Raw genomic sequence first — 20,475 nt, 5'->3', positions numbered from 1 at the left:
CGCTGTCCGGTTTTCGGAAGTCCGGATGCGTGCGTAAAGAAGCGGGAGAAGGAGGAGCATACTCGAGGCGCAGGCGCCGAGGGCGGGTCGGTGGTTCTACGCATGCGCGTCTCAAGACCTCCCAGCAGCCTTCTCCGAAAGATGGCGCCGCGGGAATCTCCACTGCTTCCTGTGTAAGGGACCGCCAAGTGACTGTCTGTCCCCGTGTTCCAGGTAACTGGGAAAGCCTAGCCAGTGAATGGAGACGTTGTGCCGACCCCCGGGTGGCCCAAGCTTTCAGGTTTCTTGGCGTCTTTTGAAGATCGGAGAAGTGGTGCTGGGTTTTGGAAGGCCCGTGCGGGGGGGCGAGCTGAGTGAACCCAATGCCCCAAGCTTCGAGCGCCACTTGTAACTTGGTTTTCTCCACAGCTCTACGTCGTTCAACAAGAGGGCAGAGGTTGAGGCCCGTCAGATGCGATGGCCGCGGTGGTGGCCAAGCGGGAAGGGCCGCCGTTCATCAGCGAGGCAGCTGTGCGGGGCAACGCCGCGGTCCTGGATTACTGCCGCACCTCCGTGTCCGCGCTCTCGGGGGCCACGGCCGGCATCCTCGGCCTCACTGGCCTCTACGGCTCCATCTTCTACCTGCTTGCCTCCATCCTGCTCTCCCTGCTCCTAATTCTCAAGGCGGGAAGGAGGTGGAACAAATATTTTAAATCACGAAGACCTCTCTTTACCGGAGGCCTCATCGGAGGTCTCTTCACCTATGTCCTATTTTGGACATTCCTCTATGGCATGGTGCACGTCTACTGAAATGAGGGCCGGGGTGACTTTTTGAGAAAAAAAAAAAAAAACAAACAGATTGGGAAGACTGTGGTCAGAAGTTAACACCGTGTAGACTTAGTTTTTAAATTGCTGAATTTGCTGTTTGTTCTGTAACGTCATAAGTAATTTATATCTGAGGACAGCTTGTAATATTCTTCAGATTAAATGAAGTGTGAGACACTTTGTGGAGTTCTTTCCTGCCTTAATGCATAGTCTGCCATGGGTGCAGAATCGCCTGCATTCGACTCCTGGAGAGCAGGCATTGGGCCATAGGCTGTAATTCCCTGCATTTACACTTAAGCCCATCAGAGAGGGGTCAACAGGGCTTAAATAAGGAGAGAACTTCCTGTTAACATTGTAAGAACTGATTTAATGATGTTTCCTACATGCCAGGCATTGTGCCTTGTGCTTTTTATCTCCATTATCATTTAATTCTTGCAATAACTATGGAAATGCTACTGTTAATAACTTCTGCTGATGTGGAAACAGGCTCAGAGAGGTTAAGTACCTCTGCCAGAGGAGGCTCAGCTAAGAAGAAGCAAAAGCAGGATTCAGACGCAGTTCTCTTAATTTGTTCTTGCTGAGCCAGCCAGACATGGAGGAATATGGCGTAGTCCCAGCACTTAGAAGGCTGAGACAGTAGAACTTCGAGTTCTAGGCCAGCCTGGGCTTCCTAGTGGGACCCTGGCTCAGAGAAATAATTTGCTCCAGTATTGGCAGAGTGTACCTTTTCACAGCCCAGTGTTCCGGCTAACCACTTCTTCCAGGTGTTAATGGAATCAGTTTCATTTCACCTGGTCACTGCTAGTTGTCTTTCCCATACGAAAAAATAAATTCAAGCTATTTTTCTAGACTATATCGTGTGAAAAACAGGTTATTTGGACTTAAATTTTGGGCTTGTTGGTGTAAATGACTCTCCCTGTGCTAATCCATGATCCTTTTCTTACCAGAAAGATTATCTTATAATGAAATACATATGTTGAATTGAGAAATAAATATTGCATTAGTTATAATTATGAACATGTTGCTTATGAAATCTATAATCTGGGGAAATTACTGTTACAAATTTTACAAATATTTAAATTATGGTAAGTGCTATGGACAGAGTGCACAGGTCAGTCCAAGCTGGGAATGGAGGTCAAAAGCTGTTTTAAAGAAATGACGTATCTGGAGATCTGAAGGCTGGATAACAGCCAACTAAAGTGTAGGGAAGAGAGTACCTGAAAGAGCATGTGGAAGGCCATTGTGCAGGGAGGAGTGTCGCCTTTTATCTGGGGAGTAAGAGAAGAGGCCAGGAGGTAGACCTGGACCAGATAGTGGAGTCCCTAGTAGGGAATTTTGCCTTGATCCTGTGAGCAACTGCAGGAAGGCTTTGGAAGTTTTTGTCAGGTATAATGCGGCTCAGATTGGGATTTTTAAGAAACAGTTAAGTAGGTGTGGTGGCATATACCTGCAATCCCAGCACTCAGGATGCTGAAGCAGGAGGATTGCTATGAGTTTGAGGCCAGCCTGAACTACATAGTGAGACCTCATCTCAAAAAATAAATTTTTTTTAAAAAGTTTTAGATTGGCAGGAGATCTGAGAGCTTAAAGTCCCATTACACCCTGTATGTGGCTTGTGCCCACTAATGGAAATGGATCTGGGACCCAGACCTGAATTTCATTTTTGGTTTTAGTCCACATTTTTGTACCCCAGGCCACAAAGAATCTGAGGCCACAGCTTTGCCTCCTCCTCATAGCCCTTTCTCTGCCCACCACTTAAAATCCTCACATGGTTTGCGTGTCAGTCCTCCCTGACTTCCCTGAGTAAGAAAGGGGGTTTGTTCTGATGCAGAGGAAGAAGAAACAGAGACCCCCTGGGGTAGGAAGAGGAAAGGAGGGAGGATTGGGGGTGAGCTGATTTAAGTTGACCTGATTTTCCTATTGTTGGGCAGTAGGTTTGGAAATTTCAGTTATACTGCAGTGAATATCTTCACATTTATAAATGAGAACAGTTTTAAAGAATTTAATAATCTAGGGCAGAGGACAACAATTCTAAGTGCTCTCCAGAGTTAATAACAGTGGAATGAAAAGTACGTTTTATCAATGCCTTCGTAATTTCTCGCGTTGTTGGTTCATTTAAAAAATTTCCATACTTAGTTTCTTTGCAACGAAACAGGGAACATAATATATGTGGATACTAGTTTTTTGCGTCTACCTCTTAGTTTTTCTCCTTACATTTTCCCCTAAGACATGGAGTAAACTATGAAGATACAAAGGGGAAAAATATCAGGACACATTTAAAATTGATGCTTTTTATTGTTCTAGACCAAATAAGTGTCAGAAAATAACACATATTGGGCAGGTCCCAGAAAGTGTCTCCCATCCTCCCCCCTTTAATTCTGTGTACTGGCTTAAGGGGAAACAGCTGGCAGAATGGTGGAGTGGAGTCTTTTGAGAGAAAGTGTTCTTGGATCCACTGGAAAATGCTCTGGGGGAAGTCATGTTCCTAGTGGGAAAGGTGTATTGGGGTCCTTTTCCAGATACCCAAGGTGCCATCCCAAGTGGGCTGATTTAGGAACTGTGGGTCATAGTAGTCCTTAGGTAGGGTGCTCAGAGACACCTGGAGGAAGGTATTTCCCCTTTTTGTGTGATTCCTCACTGAGAAAGGAAGAAATGGGCAGGGGGCCAGAATGACCCCAGCATCGGGAATGGAGGGCACTTCGCTCTTTTATTGCTGGTCCCTACGATACCACATTGATAGCACCCAGTGTATAAATTTTCTGTTGGCCACCACTGTGGTGCTACCAAAAGCATAGGATAACTAACTGTTAGGGATATACTAAGTGGACCAATTTAGCCTAGGACCTGACTGTAAGCATAAACAATTTATCTGATTCTAGAATATCAGAAATAAAAGGAGCTCTTGGGCTACGGGTGTACCTCAGTGGAAGAGGGCATGCTTAGTAGGTGTGCGTTCCATCTCCAGCAAGGTGGGAAGGGGGCTTGAGAGGCTGGCGCTCTCATCTTCCCCACCAGGCAACCAGTACCCAGAGAGCAAGAGGCTCTCCCTAGGTTTAGAAGGTGCTCATGTTCCTGCTTCACTTTTAAAAGCCCATTTCCATGAGATTAGCAAGCCCTCACCATGGCACCAAGATTATGCAGCAAGTCTGGGGATGGGGCAAGACTGTGCAAAAAGCAAGGCAACTTGGGCAGAGCATGCAGCACTGTCCAGAAGCTGGACTGAAATCCCTGGCCTTTTTGAGCACAGCGTCCTTGACAGGGAGCCAGGGAAACCTCCCAGACAGCTTTGCTGGCCTCCAAGGATCAACTAGGTTGATTAAGTCCTCTAAGGCAATAAAGTTTAATGGGGCGACCCTTATGATGAAAGTCAACTTGATTAAAAGAACACCTCACAAAACATCTCTTTTCATGTGTGGTCCCCTTACCTGGACTACCTCCCCATTGCCTAGGTGGGCTGCTTCCAGCCGTTCAGATTTCAACTCTCACTTCCTTGGGAAAACTTCCTCTAGCTACTTCTGGTTGAAAATCTCTAAGCAGCATACTGAGTCCATGATGCCAGACCAGACCACATGGGTAAGGTTTAATTCTTGCCACACAGGAAGCACTGGAGTGCAGGGAGCAGGTGTGTCGCTCACCACTACAGTTAGTCCAGCACCAGTTATGTTGTAGAGACCCAGCAATATGTACTGACTGACCAAAATGAATGATTGTAGGAAGGCATATTACTCCAATATAAAACACAGTAAGACTCCCCAGTTATATGGCTGCCACCATGCCATTTTAGCATCAAGTTAAAAAGGAACCAGACCAATCCGTAAGCAGCCATGACCCCTGCCTCTCTTACTTCCTCCCAAACACAAAAATAACATGCTAGATTATAAAACCCAATTGGCTTTAGTGAGGAAGTGAAACACCTAAGTGGATCACCTGGATTTTTTGCTTCCTATTCAGAGAGCAGTTTGGCTCACTGACTCCTAGCTCCTGGCTCCCAGGAAACCCAATGTCAGTGAACCAAGTTTCTCTACAACAGGTCCTGCTCTGGGCACCATACCGTTCTGCCAGAGTGGGAACTTCTACCAGGCCCCTTCTGACAACTGTCTCTAAAGGCCCCGGTAGAAGGTTGCTCATCATGACACGTGTGCAGAAAGTGCCCCTTCCAAAGAAGACGCCCCCTGGTGCCCAGAAAGCCACAAGCCACCCCAACAGTGTGGGGGAAAGGGGGATTAAGGACTGTCGTGCCAAGCTATGTAGACGTGTAGACAACAGTAACGAGCCCTTGGGTCCTGACAGGACTCTTCCCACAAAATGAGATGGGGAGAAGTGAGGTAGCTGGCTCCAAGTCCAGGACTGAAGTGTATTCATGTCCATCTCTGACAGAGAAGACTTGGTGTTACAGGAAAAGATTATCTCTTAGGTGACTGTATAGGTAACCAAATGGATTCTTAGCAAACTAAGGGAGTCCTTTGGAGTTTGTAGTGCTGTCTGCCTATGGAGAACAGAGGTAGGAGGGACATTTTTATTTCTATTCTTTTACACCTTTTGAATTTTGAATCATATAAGTATTGCCTACTCAAAATCTTTTAATACAAATAATTGAACATAATGCTGCTTTGGGCTGGGGGTCGGGGTGGGAGAGGGATCCACTGGTCTCAAGGCTGCGTGTGTGTAACTTAGACCTAGAAACTTTGCACCCAAAACCTGGCGTTTCCCTCAGAACCAGGGCTTCTCAGACAAGGTGCTCTTGCATCACCTCAGGATCTTAGGAAAATCCAGGATCTGTTTTGGTGAGATGAAGGGGAGGGCTGAAACTGCATTCTAACAGTCTCCCTGGTGATGCCCGTGCTGCTGGTCCAGGGACCCTTCTTGGAGTAGCAGGGCTGGCTCTGTGCCGCTGAGAGTGAGCTGAGGTGGGGGGAGTGAGGGTTCCCTAACAACTTTACACCTGCGGAGGCAGTGCCATCCTTTATCTCATTAACACTTCAAATGAAGCCTCCGAGGACAGAGCAGGGAAAGCTGGACAGTGTCTCCCAGCGCTGGAGAACAGCAAGAGCAGAACCACACAGGCAGATGCACCCGTCAGATCGGAACAGAGCTGAGCTTCCCATCCCCCTCGCCCATCTTACCTAGAAGCCCTCGGAGTTGCCCTCTCCCCTTAGGAGCCAGCTGCCTCCTGACTGGCCTATTCCTTTTCCTGTCACCTCCTTGGCCACCTTCAACTTTTATCCCTGAGGGAAGGCCAGATGTCCTTTGGTAGTGTCCACAGCTTTTTCTGAGCAACCAACATTCTCTACTGGGACTTGTAAAAGTCTCAGAGGCCAGAAGAAAGAGTGGCCAGACCTGGCTGTGATACCTCTGTTGCTTTTAGGGGGAGTTACACATGTCCCCCTCCCTGAGGAGGGGAGCATGTCCCTACTGGCAAGCAACTTATTAAAGCATCTCTTTTGGTTTTTTGTTTGTTTGTTTGTTTTTGTCTTTTGAAACAGGGTCTCACTGTGCAGTTGAGGCTGGCCTTGAGCTCACTTTGTAGCCCAGGCTGGCCTTAAACTCACAGTGATCCTCCTGCCTCAGCCTCCCAAGTGCTGGGACTACAGGTGTGCGCCACCACGCCCAGCTTTAAAGCATCTCTTAGATAGAGCCCAGCATGAAACATGCATCAATGTTTACTACATGGATGAATAAATGAGTGTCCAATGAGACTCTGGAAAAATTAAGACACTCCAGTGCCACCCAGGCCTCTGGCCTGCTCCCTTCCCTGGGTGCCAGCCCCAGGGCCTCTCTTCTGGATGTGGGCCACTCTAGCTACCAGGAGGCTTCTCTCCTTACAAAAAAAGCTTATAGCAGGATCCCAAAGTACAAGAGAGATGGCTGTCCCCAGAAGTCCCTGTCCCAATGCAGGCATGAGGATACACCTTCCCAGTTCAGAGTTGCAGACTGTTCTGGCCCCGGCATCTTCGAATCTGCTCTCAGCCAACAGCTCTGGCTACGTCCCCACTGTCTGCAGGGTCTGCAGCTGCTGTACATTCACCTTTGCATTCTTCAAGACACCAGTCCTGGGAGGTGGGGCAGAACTGTTGGCACTCTGTCTGTGGCTGGGTCCCCTCCCTAAAGGCAGAGCCATGCAGCGGCCATGCTCATTGGCAGCGTGGTAGGTAGTCAGCTTCTGGAGAAAGGGGCAGCCCATCAAGGTTCCTCGGTGCAGCCCAAACACATGGAGGGCAGCTCTGGAACCACTCAGCAATAAGCAGCAGCAACTGTGGTGGGGTCCGGCAGCCCAAGCCCATGAACACAGCCTCCCCCGGCGATGGACAAGGCTGGACCAAGACAGGCAAAGTGGCCACTGTCTCCCTTATAGTGTACAGATGCCCAGATGGATGCCCCGGCAGTGACAGCTCAAGAAGCACTTGGAGGGCTGCGAGCTCAGGACCACCCTATCCAGGGCCCCCAGCCTCCCCTGCCAGCTGGCCCTGCTGCTGCACCCCACCCCAGCCTCCCTCTGCTGCATCCCAAGCTATTTCCAGGCACCTTCCCTACTGGGCCCAGCCCCCACCTAGAGACTGCCAAACCCTGACTCAGCAAGGGATGAAAGCTGGGGGCTGGAGGAGAGGCCCGTCCAGGCCAGAGAACATCCTGGGGTGTGGTTTACTGTGGGGGTGGGCAAGTGCCCCAGAGAATTAATCTGAAGGAACAGGAGCAGCCTGTGTGTCCAACCCCACTAGGAGAGGAAGAAGGAAGAAAAGAAAGGGGAAGGGGACCCAGAACACAGTAGAGCAGAAGCAGAGATGCTCAAACACAGGCTTCTGGCCTCAGGCCGGGTCTCCTTCCCCACCCAGGCTGAGGTCACGTCTGCAGAAGAGGCCAGGCAGACCGGGCAGTGCCCAAGTCCGCAGAACAGGGACTCGGAGTAATCTGATGGAGGTGGAGGGTTAAGAGGTTGGACCAGGCAGGGAAACCCACTGGAGAACTGCACCCTAAAAACGCCCTGCCTGTATTCAAATCCCAAACTCTGCCCTGTGTTAGCTGTGGGATTTGAACAAATTAATCTTTCTGTGCCTTAATTTCCTCACTAGTAAAATAGGACATATCCGTGTCCACCTCATTAAGTTACTTAAACGGGTTAAAATACACGAATAGCCCAGGGCAGCGCGCGGCTGGGAGAGGTGGTGGGCCAAAGGAAGCGCTGTTGGTATGTGGGGCTGGCACAGCACGCAAGACGCTTGGTTTGCGAGGGGACCCCGAGGCTTGCGGGGCGGGGCACAACAGCACTAGCACCCCAGCAACCCGAATCCAACACGGAGGGATCCCGGTTGTCCGTCTCGCGCCCCGGATTCCCCGCGGCCGGTCCTCGCCGGCTCCGCGCCCAGCGCCTCACCTGGAGGAACGCGGGAGCTTCCCGCACACGCCGCCGTTCTCCTTCCAGCTGCTGCTCTGCGGCGGGGCCTGGGGCTCCTCCTCCCGCCGCTCCCCCTCCGGCTGCTCCTCCGCTGTCTGCCCCTGCTCCATCTCCTCGGTCTCGGCCTCAGCTTCGGCCCCTCGAGCCGCATACTCTCGGCCCCTGGACAGGACACGATCCGTTACCGGAGTCGACCCTGCACGCCCCTCCTGGAACACTGGTTGGGCGGGCCCTGAGCCCTGTCTCCGAGGCCCTCATTCGTCCAGCAGCGAAGTCTGGGGCCAGGTCCGGTGCGCACAGCAGGGCTGGGTTAAGCGCCATCGAGGTAAACTGGCGGGCCCAGGCTGCCCTGAGGCTGAGGAAGCGCGTAGATGCCTGTCCTAGGTCCCCATCCTGATCCCAGCTCTTCCTGACAGCCTTGACCTATCTGTCCACCCACGGCCATCAGGGCTCCCCCATGCTGTGTTCTGCTGCTCTCCACAAAGGCACGCGCTTGCACACACAGCCTCAGGCACACTGCAAACCCACCTATGAGATCCTGGAAAGAGCCCCCCTTCAGCATGGGAAAAAATCCACTTTTTCTTTCCCTTACCATCTAGCCCTTACCCACCAGGACCACCAAGTCCAAGAATCCCAAAAAATCCTAAAACCCTGCCGGAAGGCACTTGTGCATGCCATGCTCTCGCAGATGAAGAAACTGGGGCCCAGGGAGGCCTGGGCCTTTCCAAAATCACACAATGAGAGACGATGGCCTGCGCACCAGGTCTCCTCCTGCCGGCGCGGGGCAGCCTCTTCCTTGGGCTGTCCTGAGGTGGAATCTAGTCCTGTGGAGAAGGTCTTAGGGACTTACCACCTCCCCAGCCCTTTATGCTCCTCCCCCATGCCCCAATCCAGCACCCAGCCAGGTGACAGCTCTAAGCGGAGGAGAAGGAGGAGGGGACTCCTCAAGGACCCCTTTCAGTATGGGGAGGAAACTAACTGACCTCACTTCCTCGTACTTTTTGTCACGGTAAAACTCCCTCTTTTTGATGATGTAGATGAGTACCAGGTCACAGAAGAAAGCCCCCTGCAAAAGATTTGGGGGCCCCAACTCAGGCTCCTGGGCTTCACACTGTTTGATCCAGTAATGACCCATAAGTGGGACACCATTTCCCCATTTAACTCAGGAGAAAGGGGCACCTTACCCAGGGCGACAGAGCTGGTCCGTGGTGGACACAAAGCTACACTAGAGCCCTTCCACCTGGTCTCCCAGGCCCAGCCCCATGCTACACGGACCCTATCCAACCATTTCTTCCAGGCGCTTTTGCTGAGCACCCACTCCATGGAGGATGTGGACCACAGAGACCTTCTAGGGACCCTCCCTCTGCCACAGCAGCAGCAAGTAAAGTATGGTGCAGACGGATGCACCCTGTGATGGGGAGATGCGCAGAAGACGGGGCTTTACTAAGGAGGGGCAACTGGACTGAGTTTTTTGGTTGTTTTTTTTTGGACTGAGTCCTGAGGGCTGAACAGGAGTTTATGCAAAGGCTGGAAAAGGCATTACAGAGAGAGACGCAAGCTAATCCTGCCTGGGAAATGCCACAGGGCCTGCAGGGGAAGAGTGAAATGCACTTTGTAGAAAAGTGGTTGCGAATCAGCCAGTCTGACATCATTTTGAAGGCACTGGTCCTTGTCCTTTAGGTAGGGGAAGGCATGACAGTTAGAAGAGCAGAATTTTAGAAGAGCTCTCTGCCAGTTAGGGCAAGATGGTCTGAAAGGGTCTCAGCCTAACCATCAGGAATGCTACAGCAAGGATCATGGGAGAGAGGCAGCCTGAGCTAACCCAGCTGGGCGGCACTCACCCTTGAACACACCAGTGGAGGCAGAGCAGGCTGGGTGCAATGCCCGTCCTCTCCACCTGAGGGAGACTCCACCCACAGCATGGGATTGACACTCCTGAATGAAGGAGGGGGTGGCCAGAAGGGGCTAATGGAGAGCATCAGGACAGGTGAACTGGTCCCCAGAGGCCAAAAATGTCACTTACCAATTCCTTGTTCCTCCTCCCTCCCTCTGCCTCCATGATCACCTGTTCTCTGCACCGTTACCTTCATTGGTCAGGTGTGTTCCCAGTTGTCCAGATTTTGCCCACATCATAAGAAATAGCATATACACATCTGGGGGGAGGGGTCCCTAAATGACTGACTGCAGTGAGGGGGAACCCATTTAGTGCTCACCTAATCACTCTCAGGAGCACAGCCTTCTTGAGTCTGTCACAGCACCCAGTTTTTCTGGACTCAACAAAAAGTCAATCTGAGGTTCTAACAGAATCCTCCAATGGGGCTGCTGAGGCTGCTCACACCAAGGGATGCGGACAGGGCTGCCAGGAACCTTGGAAAAGAACTTGTTGGGATGTGGGTAAGGTGCCCACTGACCATTCCCATGTACTTAAATCCTAGAAGTGCAAAGGGCACTCCAGGCATTTGGAGAAAACTTTCCCTGCCCCCAGCCATGACTTTCTCTCAGCTGAAGGGCCACTTCTGAGGAAAGAAGGTAGGACTGTATTGCCTGGCCCTCATCTTTTTAGCCCACTGGTTCTCAGCCAAAAGGCATTTCTGGGCATCACAACTGCGGGGAGCATGCCACTGATATCCAGTGAGTAAAGAGCAGGGATTCTCTTAAACATAGTACAATGTTGGGAGCCATTGAAGCTGGATATTGATCATATGTGTGAGGGCAGGATAAAGCCAGAGTTCCTCAAGCAGGCAAGCTACCTCAGTATTGAAAAAAGCATCCTGCCTGGACAATTACAGTCATTAGTTGCTAGGCAACATTACCTCTCCTGATATTAACTTTGCAAGAGTATAAAATAAACGCCCCTATTGTTGAAGTCAGTTCTCTTGCCCATCAGGTAAGAGGTAACTCCACCTGATCCCAGCTATTGTCTCTTCTCTTTATTTTCTAAATCCTCTAGACATTTTCTCCCAGGGACCACCAAGAGACCACCGAGTCCTACAGTACAATGCATAAGACAGCACCCAAAACAAAGAATCACCCGGCCCAAATGTCATTAGTGCCAAGCCTGAGAAACCCTGTATGTAATCTTTAGCAGAAGTGGAGATGGAGCCTTCAGAAGTTCAACCTAAGGCATCAGAGATGGCTGGGGCTGACCCACACAGCTCCAGAGTGCTAGGAGACACACGAAAGCAGCACCTGATGCTCCCCAAGGAAGTACTTTTCTTTTTCTTCCATGGCTGCCCCAAACACCCTGCAGCCAACTGGGTTATATCGGATGCCCCGCAGCCACTCCAGAGACATTTGCCTTGGCTGCAGCAAGCTTTGCTCACAGACTTACCCCAGATCAACGTGCCCTACAGCCTCCCTGCATAATTCTACCCTGCAGCCTCTGTGGATGACTCTGCCCCTTTGAAGCCCCCCTTAATCAGGTCCTAGAGGGAGCCCTCCCACCCATGACCAAACACAAAGCCTGACACCCTACATGCGCCAGTCGCCTTTTATCCCCTATATAAACAACTTTCCCCTACCCATAAAGGGTCATTCTGTGCAATGTTTTCCCTTATGCTGCAGCATGAGTCCTAATAAAGCCTCTTTTCAATGACATATTTTTGCTTATTCACGCTGTCTACTTCAAGTACAGCATACTGAGCTAGTACACTAAGGGCTGGTAACACCAAAGTTGCTGGCACTGAAAGTGGCCAAGGCTGGCAATGCTGAAGGCAGCCAGCAAATGACGAAGAGCCATGGAGAACTGCCCAGAGCTGCCATCTCCAATGGCTAGAAGAATTCTCAAAGCCTGTAAGTGGCTCTTGCTTCAAGCAGCAGGAAAGCTCCTAACACTAACAGCCAAGAGCTGCTGGTGTTCAAAGCCCAGAGCTGTTATCACTAAATGAGCTACCCTTTGCCAGTCCATAATTCTTATATGAATTGAGCAAAAGAACCCTCAGCCAGTTTGGTAATATCATGGTGGCCTATATGGGGACCCTCTACTTCTGAGGATCCTGAAGAAGATGGACAATGGTGACAGTTCTCAACAAGAAAAAGCAGCTAAAGAACCAGCCCATGTCTAATTTCCAGCTTAAGTGAGACCAGAGACCCACAGTAGCACATTCTTGTGGCTGTGGAAAGAGAAACTTGGGCAGTCACCACCACCTGGGGACAGCTGACAGGGCACAGAGTCCTAGAAGGTCCTCTTTGTCCACACTCATCCTGACCTCACCAGCTCTCCTGCTGTCTAGGGTTTGGAGACGTGCTCCTCCCAGGCAGTTGGTTACCTCCCTCTCCCTGCTCAGAGAGTGTGTGTGTTGCGGGAGGGGTACTCACAGCACCCATGAGTGCCACCCCGGAGCCCACGTTGATGATTGTGGGGATGATGCTGAACTTCCCTGCCTGGAGGACAGAAAGAAGGTGGGTGAGTGAGGCAGACTAAACAGCCACATCCCCAGAGACCCTCCCACCTGCCTTCCCCCCTTGCCTTGCCTTAGAAAGGGAAGGCCACCCACACACCTTGCCATTAACTATCACATGGATGCGGATCCCATAGGCTTTCATCAGGTTGCGGAACTCCACCCCAGCGGAGTCTCGGTAGTATCTGGCAAACCTGGGGGAGAAAGGGCCTAAGAGAAGGCACAGCCTGCCTGTGCCTTCCCTCTTCGGCAGCACAGATGTGGCCCTTCTTAGAAGCCCTTGGGGGACTTCTAAGCAGTCCCAGGATCCCGGCTCTCAGCAGCCCTGGGAGAGGGCCATAGACCCTCCCTCTGAGCCAACCATAAAGATGCATCCAAACCCTTTGCCGAGGTCCCAGGCCTTTCCCACTGTGCTGCCAACCTTTGGGGCACCATGGCAAGGACAGGGCAGGAATAGACATCCTCCTCCTAGCCACAGATGTTCGTTACGCCATCCTCGCCACTGTGCTGGGTCCTCTCCACGCCTCAGCTGTCCCTCCCGCACCTCCTGCTCTGACACCCACCCTAAGCCAGGGGTGTCACAGTGCTGGTTCCCAGAGAAGGATACCAAACATGGTCAGGGCCACAAAGTGGCACAAGGCAGCAATTACCTGAAGTTGTACCCAGAGGAAACAGATTTTCCATGTTTATTGTCCAAACGGTTGAAGTAATAGCGCGGGTGGCACTCAGAAGCAGCTTTGTCCAGGTCGCAGTTCCATTCGATATGAACTCCTATCACACCTCCCTTGACACAAGAGACAAGGATCAGTGCCCAGAGCTATCTGGAGACAGGCGGAGGCCAGCCCTTCACCAGAACTGAAGGCAGAGGAAGGGCTCAGGCCCTGGAGGCCAAGAAAATGTCCTCACCCATCCCGTGTCATCTCCCTTCATTCTCCAGGAGAGCAGACAGCTAACTACTTTATAGACAGGCACTGGACAAATGAATCAGGGTGTGTCCGTGGGGCTCCCTCTGACCCCCTTTGAGCTGATGGCTTTGTGAGCTCTTGGAGACCAGGTGGCTTTGCAGGGCCACCCCTACCCTACAGTCTCATCACTGAAGAGCCCAGGTCCCAGGGGAGGCTCCCTGAGCACACACCACTCACCTCTGAGGCAATGTCCTGGAAGTTGCTCCCTGCCCACTGGACCACGGACCCCAGCCGGAAGATGGGGCAGTAGTGATTGTTGGGGCCAAAGCGACAGGATTTCAGAAAATCTTTGTTCTTTGCTTCTAGTACATTGGCCCTGGGTAGAAGCCGTGAATGAAGACGGGTCAGTGGGCCCCTCGTCCAACCTAACTACCCGCCTCCTCTCACATCCTATTCTCAGCGCAAACCAAGAACTGAGAATGGAGCCCACCCCCATGGCAGGGCCGCTCTGAGGTTTGGCCACATAAACATGCACATGCACCCACACACATCCCCCCGGAAGGCCCAGCCAAGGCCCCACCTCAGGACCCCAATAGCTAAGCTCCACCTACTTGGAAAAATTGAACTTGGGAAAACGAATATAGTTCTTTATGAAAATGGTGAAATCTTCAGCATCCCTCAGGAGTGGCTTCCTGAAAAGTAGTCCAGGACAGCCTGAGCCGGAGGCCTGCCTCGGCCCTCCCAGACCTCCCCCAGGCCCGGGGCAGGGCTGAAGCCTATTCCCTGGTCGCCTGGAGCCTTTGCAAAAGACCGTCCATTTGCTTGCGCTGGCTTGGTCCTCAGACCTTTCTGGAATGTTCTGATATCTCCCTCAGAATGATGCTCCCCTGGGACTGGCACGTGTCCACCCTCAAGCTGGACTCCGACCGGCAACTCCTTAGGGGCCTGAGGCTGCGGCCACTCACTTGGGCCTGGACTGTGTCTCCACTGGGCACCAGGCAAAGATCTCACAGGTGCCTACAGTCGAGTTCCCCGCCAGCAGACAGCGGCCAGTCTTCACTCCTGTAGGGGTGGGACAGGAACAAGGCCAGGAGCCTCCCAGCCCCAGGCCCCCTGCACCCTCCTCCAGCTATGGCCATCTCATCCCAGGCCCTCACCATTTCCAGCTATAACAGGCTCGCCAGCACGGCAGTCATGGTCTTGAGAACACATCCCATCAGGAATGCCTTCACGCTGCCAGGAGAGAAAGGTCCCTGCATGGGAGGCCCCCAACTCAGGGCCACGCCCCACCCAGGGTTAGAAGAGGAGTTCCCCCAGGCCTGGGCCATATACCCTTGGAGAGCCCACTTCTCCCCCATACGATATAGGCACGTGCACCAATGCACGCAGGCTCCAGGGACCCTTGGAACACACAGAAGCCCCTGCTTCAGGAAAAGGGTCGACCCCACCATGGCTGGCAGCTCCCACACCCTCCTCCGCTCCCCATGCCAAATCAAACCTCAGCACAGGTGCTCTGCCGCTGGTTGGCGGTCACGATCAGGTTAGTGATCACAAAGAAGACGTTATCTCCCTGAGGAACCACAGAGGGGTTGAGGAGCCTCCTCCAACCCCCTTGAGGAGCCCCCTTCCCAGGGCTGCCTGGCAAGGGCTGTGGCCTCTGCATGATATTGGGGAAATGGGGCTGCAAAATTGGTAGACTTTGCCTACAAACCCCAAGGGCCCTTGCCTCTTGAAGTCCTATTCTGATCGCACTGGCAAAGTCCAAGCCTAGACGTGGGAAGGGAAGTCAGTAATGGGGCTGCTCGGGCTGTGGCCTGAGACGACTGAACAGACTGGGGAGCCATTCCCAGAGGCAGTGGCACACAAGGGAGGAGTTCTGCACCCCAGGTCATCTGATCATAATGACCTGAAGGTTCACTCAGCCTCACATGGTCTCCATAGACTCAGATAACTGGGAACAGAGTTGGCATGCCAGGCATAGGAAAAGAGGGCAGGGGTTTGGCATGGGAAAAGAGATATGGACAGGGCCTCGATCTATATTCTGGACCAAGGGAGACAGTGGATAGAGGTCCCTGGGCACCCAAACAGCTTCCTGTGGGACCCAACCCAAGCCAGGCCCCACAAGCCTGGGTATGTGGGACAGGCAGGGCTCAGACCTGGGGTGGGATGACGTAGTCTGCGACATCCCAGAGACGCTCCCCGAGCTCCGAGGTGTTGGTGTAGGCCACGCCCTTGACTTTAGTGACAACAGCACTCTGCAGGGAGGTGTCCATATCTTGATAACCCTTCTTTATCACGAACACCCATCTGCAGGAAGGGGTCAGCAGGTGGACATCAGCCACACCGCTGCCCTCAGGGACATTTCCTGGGCCCAGGCCAGGGTGGGAGTTACAGCAACTCCGAGGTAAGGTGGAGCCAGGCTCAGAGCTCCACCTGTCCTACCAGTTCCTGGGCAGGGGTCACAGCCACCACTGCTGCCGGAAACCCAATCCTTCAAGCAGCAGAGGTGGCAAACAACCCCTGAGGCTCTAAAGAGGTAATGCACACTGGTCTCAGAAGCAGGGCTGAAACCAGCTCAGCTGAGCGCTGGCTATGTGACCCCAGGCAAGTTGGCCAACCCAGGGAGCATGGGTTTCCCAATACGCCTGGATAACAGTGCCCCGGGCAGGGGCTATGAGGGTGGTCACACGACAGATGGTGCCTAACCTAAAACCAGTCATGAGGCGGCCTCAGAGCAACCCAAACTGAGGGGCAGTCTGTGAAATAAGAGCACAAAATCCTGCATTCTTTGACCCCAAAACACAAGCAGCAAAGAGAAAATAGGTAAATTAGTGCTTCATCAGAATTAAAAACTTTTGCCCATGAAGAAAGTAAGAAGGCCACCTACAGAATACCTTATCTGAGCCAAGTATGGTGGCACACACCTGTAATCCTAGCACTTGGGAGGCTGAGGCAGGAAGATTGCTGTGAGTGTGAGGCCAGCCTGGGCTACATAGTGAGTTGAAGGCCAGGCTGACCTTCATAGCAAGATCCTGTCTCAAACAAAAACCAAAACACCAGAAAAAAAAAAAAAAAACAACCTTATTTGTTAAGGGTCTAGTATCCAGAATATATAAAGAACTTTTAAAATACAACAATTATTTTTAAGAAGCTAAATAATCCAGTTTTTATTTTTTTGTTTTGTTTTGTTTTGTTTTTTAGTTTTTCTCCGGTACCGGGAACCGAACTCACGACCTTGCACTTGCCAGGCAGGCGCTTTGCCGCTGAGCTAAATCCCCAGCCCCAATCCAGTTTTTAAATTAGTAAAAATCTGGATACAGTGGCACATGCCTATAATCCTTGCTATTCAGGAGGCTCAGGTGGGAGAAGATAGGTTCTAGTCTAATCTGGATGATACAGTAAGATCCTGTCTCAAAAAAAAAAAAAAAAAAGGCAAAGAATTTGATTAGACATTTCTCGAAAAAATTGTCAAGGCAACTCAAAACCATGATAAGAGCCAGACACGGTGGTGCATGCCTATAATCTCAGCATTTAGGAGGCTGAGACAGGAGGATCGCCATGAGTTCAAGGCCAGCTTGGACTACACAGTGAGTTCAAGGCCACCCTGAACTACATCTTAAAAAAAGAAAAAGATAAGATGACATTTCACACTCACTGGAACTACTTTAAGAATATATATATATATATTTTGAGACAGATTCTCACTATTTGGCCTAGGCTGGCTCAAACTTGCAGTGATCCTCCTGTCTCAGCCTCCGAAATGCTGGGATTATAGGCATGCACCACCACACCCAGCTTAAAAATAATATTTTAAGAGAATAAATAGCACAGATTGGTAAGGACATGGAGAAATTAGAATCCTCATACATTGTTAGTAGGCATGTAGAATGGTGCAGCTGCTGTGAAAAATGGCTTGGAAGTTTCTCAAGAGGTTAAAGACAGAGTTTGTAGACAACCAAGCAACTCTACACCCAAGGATATTATGAAGAGAATGGAAAATATGTCCACATAAAAATTTTGTGAGCATATTATTAGCAGCATCATTCAAAATAGCAAGTGGAAATAATCCAAATGTCTATCACCTGGTGAATGGATCCACAAAATGTTGCCTACCCATAAAGTGGGGTATTATTTAGCCATGAAAAGGAATAAAATAAGGACACATGTTACAACATGCATAGGTCTTGAAAACATTATGCTAAGTGAAAGAAATGAGGCCCAAAAAGACCACATACATAGGATTCCATTTATATAAAATGTCCAGGCAAATCCATAGAGACAGGAAGCAGATTTATGGTTGCCAGGAAACGGGGGTGAGGAGATTGGGGACTGATTGGTAATAACTGCAGGTTTCTTTTTGGGGTGATGGGAATGTTCTGGAATTAGGAAGTTGTGATGGTTGTACAATGTTTTGTTTTTTTTTTTCTTTTTGAAACAGGGTCTTGCTATGCAGTTCAGGCTGGCCTTGAGCTCACTTTGTAACCCAGGCTGGTCTCAAACTTGCAAGGATCCTCCTGCCTCAGCCTCCCGAGTGCTGGGATTACAGGCATGCGCCACCACATCCAGCCACAATGTTGTAAATGTACTACAAAGCACTTAATTGTATCATTTTAAATGGTTAAAAGTGTATGTTATATGCTATGTGAATTTTATCTCAATTAAAAAATAGTACAAAAATCTTTTATTCTTCAAAAGACATCAATGTTAACACAAAGAAAGACTTAGGAACCATTCTCATGTAAAGAAGACTAAGAAGACATGAACACTGAATGTAAGGCACGACTTCAGATTTTCTTTTGCCATAAAGGTAATTATTGGAACAGTGTACAAAAGATCTGTAGGTTAGACAATATTGTTTAGGGATAACACCCTGATTTTCATACTTGTACTGGCTAAATAGAATTCCTCCTCTCCTTGTCATGTGGAGCCCTTACCAGAACCGGGCCATGCTGGTACCCCGATCTTAGACTCCCAGCTTGCCGAACTGTGGACAAGTTTCTAATGTCTGTGATCCACTCATACGGCTCGGGAGAAACTGCATAAATATGAACAGGCACATAGAGCAAGGGAGAAGAACCATACAAAGAGCAAGATGTTAACATTTCAGGGTCCCTGGTGGAGGGAAATAATTTTTTGCACTATTCTGTGCTTAAAATTACATCAAAACACAAAAGATATTTTAAAATGAGATAGCACATGTCAACTGTGGGCACAGACGAGCTCAGTGAACACAACTCATTAATGCATTATTGCTGCTGGTGTTAGAGATTGTTGGGGAAACCAGCCGGGCATGGTGGCGCACACCTGTAATCCCAGCACTCGGGAGGCTGAGGCAGTAGAATCATCGCAAGTTCGAGACCAGCCTGAACTGCATAGCGAGACCCTGTCTCAAAAAGACAAAGAAAAAAAACCAAACTTGGGGAAACTGAGGCAGAGTGCGGAGAGGAGGGAAGCCACCTGCCTGAGGTCATGCAGCCAGGGGTGTGGGATATCGATTCTTCCCAGGATGCCAGCGAAGGTTCTGGGTATACCAAGTGCCAGCCAGTATGTGTCCATCTCTTCATCTCTAGGGCAGCACTGAAGTACCCTGAGCCTTAGGCTATCACATTGCCAAGGGACTCTGACAGGACTGTGGCTCCAGGCAAACCAGCCTTTTTAGGGGGGCCATGTTGGGCCTGCCCCAGGCAGAAATCTTAGGGAAATATTCAAGTTGAACCTTCACTAACTCACTCACTTCACCCTCACTCCCTAGTGAAATGATGCCAGACTCCACCTCCAAGGCATCCCCAGACTAGCAGGGAGGAAAAACAAACACCAAGGCAATGCCCCACCTTCACAAACACAAAGTAGCATGTAATTAAATTCCCTGTGGGAATGGCAGGTAAGGAAACAGAGGGAGTTAGTTACTTGGGCACCTAGGTAGGGAGGATGAGTGGGCACTAACAAGTAAAAAGAATAGCGCGCCTGTCTGAGGAACAGCACATACAAAGGCCTCCAAGCGGGAGACATCGGGTGACTTAGGTTCGCAAGTTCGGGAATTCTGAGTGCTGGGTTCTAGCAGAGGGCAGGAGAGGCCAGGGCTTCCTTCCCTACAGGAAAGGGGTGCACCAGCTCCTGCTAGACGGGATGGAGAAGCGGGAAGGGCGCCGCAGCGCTAGGGGGTGAAAGTCTCTGGGCAGGACCCCAGCTGGAGACAGGGGAGGCGGTCACGGGTAGGTGAGCTGACCGGAAGAGAGTTCAGGAAGACTCCAGGCTGATGAGCTGTCACCAGCCCAGAGTAAGACACTGACGCTCAGTGATTATAAATAACCTACCGGATGCCTATGCCAACAGTCAGGCTGGGGCCCAGGGAGGCCTCAGGGGTGACAGCTGCAGCCCAGCCCCTTCATCCTTGCCCCTTCCCACCCCACCCCCATCAAGGGGGCTCCAGTCCCTGGGGAAGGAGCTGCCCACGGACAGCCTCATAAAACTAGGAGTCCAGCAGCCCCTGCCCACGTCTCATCTCCAGAGCCGGCGGGGAAGTAGAGGGGCCCTGGGCCCTGCGTAGCCCCCACGGACCCAAAGAGGGTCCTCTCCTTGGGCGGGGATCTCAGGGAAAGCCAAGAGCAAACTGCGGGACCCCGGAGGAGACCGGCCGCTGGGCCCTCCCCCCGTCCTCCCGCCTGCTGTACCCACTCCTCCCCGCAGCTGAGCCCTCCCCCAGCCTCCCGAAAGTGCCCGGGACTCACACGACCAGGTACAGCAGGATGGTGAGCTGCAGCAGTCTGTAGAGCAGCCCCACCTTTTTGTTCTTGGCGATCACATACTTTTCGGTCTTGTAGTCGAAAGCAGACTGAAAAAACCCCTTGCAGCCCGCCTGCCCCATGCTGCCCGCTCGACCGGGCGTGCCGAGGGCCCCCACGTGTGCCGCGTGGGAACCTCCGCCTCCGGTGCCCGGTGCCCGCCGGGCGCTCTAGGTCGGCGCTGCCGCAGCCCC

At 51.3% G+C, this 20,475-nt stretch overlaps 2 protein-coding genes across 2 annotated transcripts in view; one reads left to right on the top strand and one right to left on the bottom strand.

Annotated features, from left to right (window-relative positions):
- The first annotated feature begins 45 nt into the window (after positions 1-45).
- Positions 46-1,821, top strand: Emc6 (ER membrane protein complex subunit 6). Its single transcript, XM_005399715.2, has 2 exons — positions 46-213; positions 409-1,821. Exon 2 carries the CDS (start codon positions 457-459, stop codon positions 787-789), a length of 333 nt encoding a protein of 110 aa, XP_005399772.1. The 5' UTR covers positions 46-213; positions 409-456; the 3' UTR covers positions 790-1,821.
- Positions 1,822-6,448: 4,627 nt separating this feature from the next.
- The window catches only part of P2rx5 (purinergic receptor P2X, ligand gated ion channel, 5), a gene marked incomplete in the record, with an annotated part of 14,322 nt that continues 295 nt past the window's right edge, over positions 6,449-20,475 (bottom strand). Inside the window, 13 exon segments of the mRNA XM_005399710.2 lie at positions 6,449-7,115; positions 8,174-8,356; positions 9,178-9,260; positions 12,512-12,577; positions 12,695-12,788; positions 13,245-13,378; positions 13,737-13,875; positions 14,111-14,191; positions 14,465-14,561; positions 14,657-14,732; positions 14,998-15,069; positions 15,656-15,806; positions 20,228-20,475. Of these exon segments, the coding sequence (XP_005399767.1) occupies positions 6,785-7,115; positions 8,174-8,356; positions 9,178-9,260; positions 12,512-12,577; positions 12,695-12,788; positions 13,245-13,378; positions 13,737-13,875; positions 14,111-14,191; positions 14,465-14,561; positions 14,657-14,732; positions 14,998-15,069; positions 15,656-15,806; positions 20,228-20,364 (1,644 nt within the window).

This window comes from Chinchilla lanigera, unplaced genomic scaffold, assembly GCF_000276665.1.
Source record: "Chinchilla lanigera isolate Chin_1 unplaced genomic scaffold, ChiLan1.0 scaffold00066, whole genome shotgun sequence".
NCBI lineage: Eukaryota > Metazoa > Chordata > Mammalia > Rodentia > Chinchillidae > Chinchilla > Chinchilla lanigera.
This window is presented reverse-complemented; position numbering and strand designations above follow the sequence as displayed.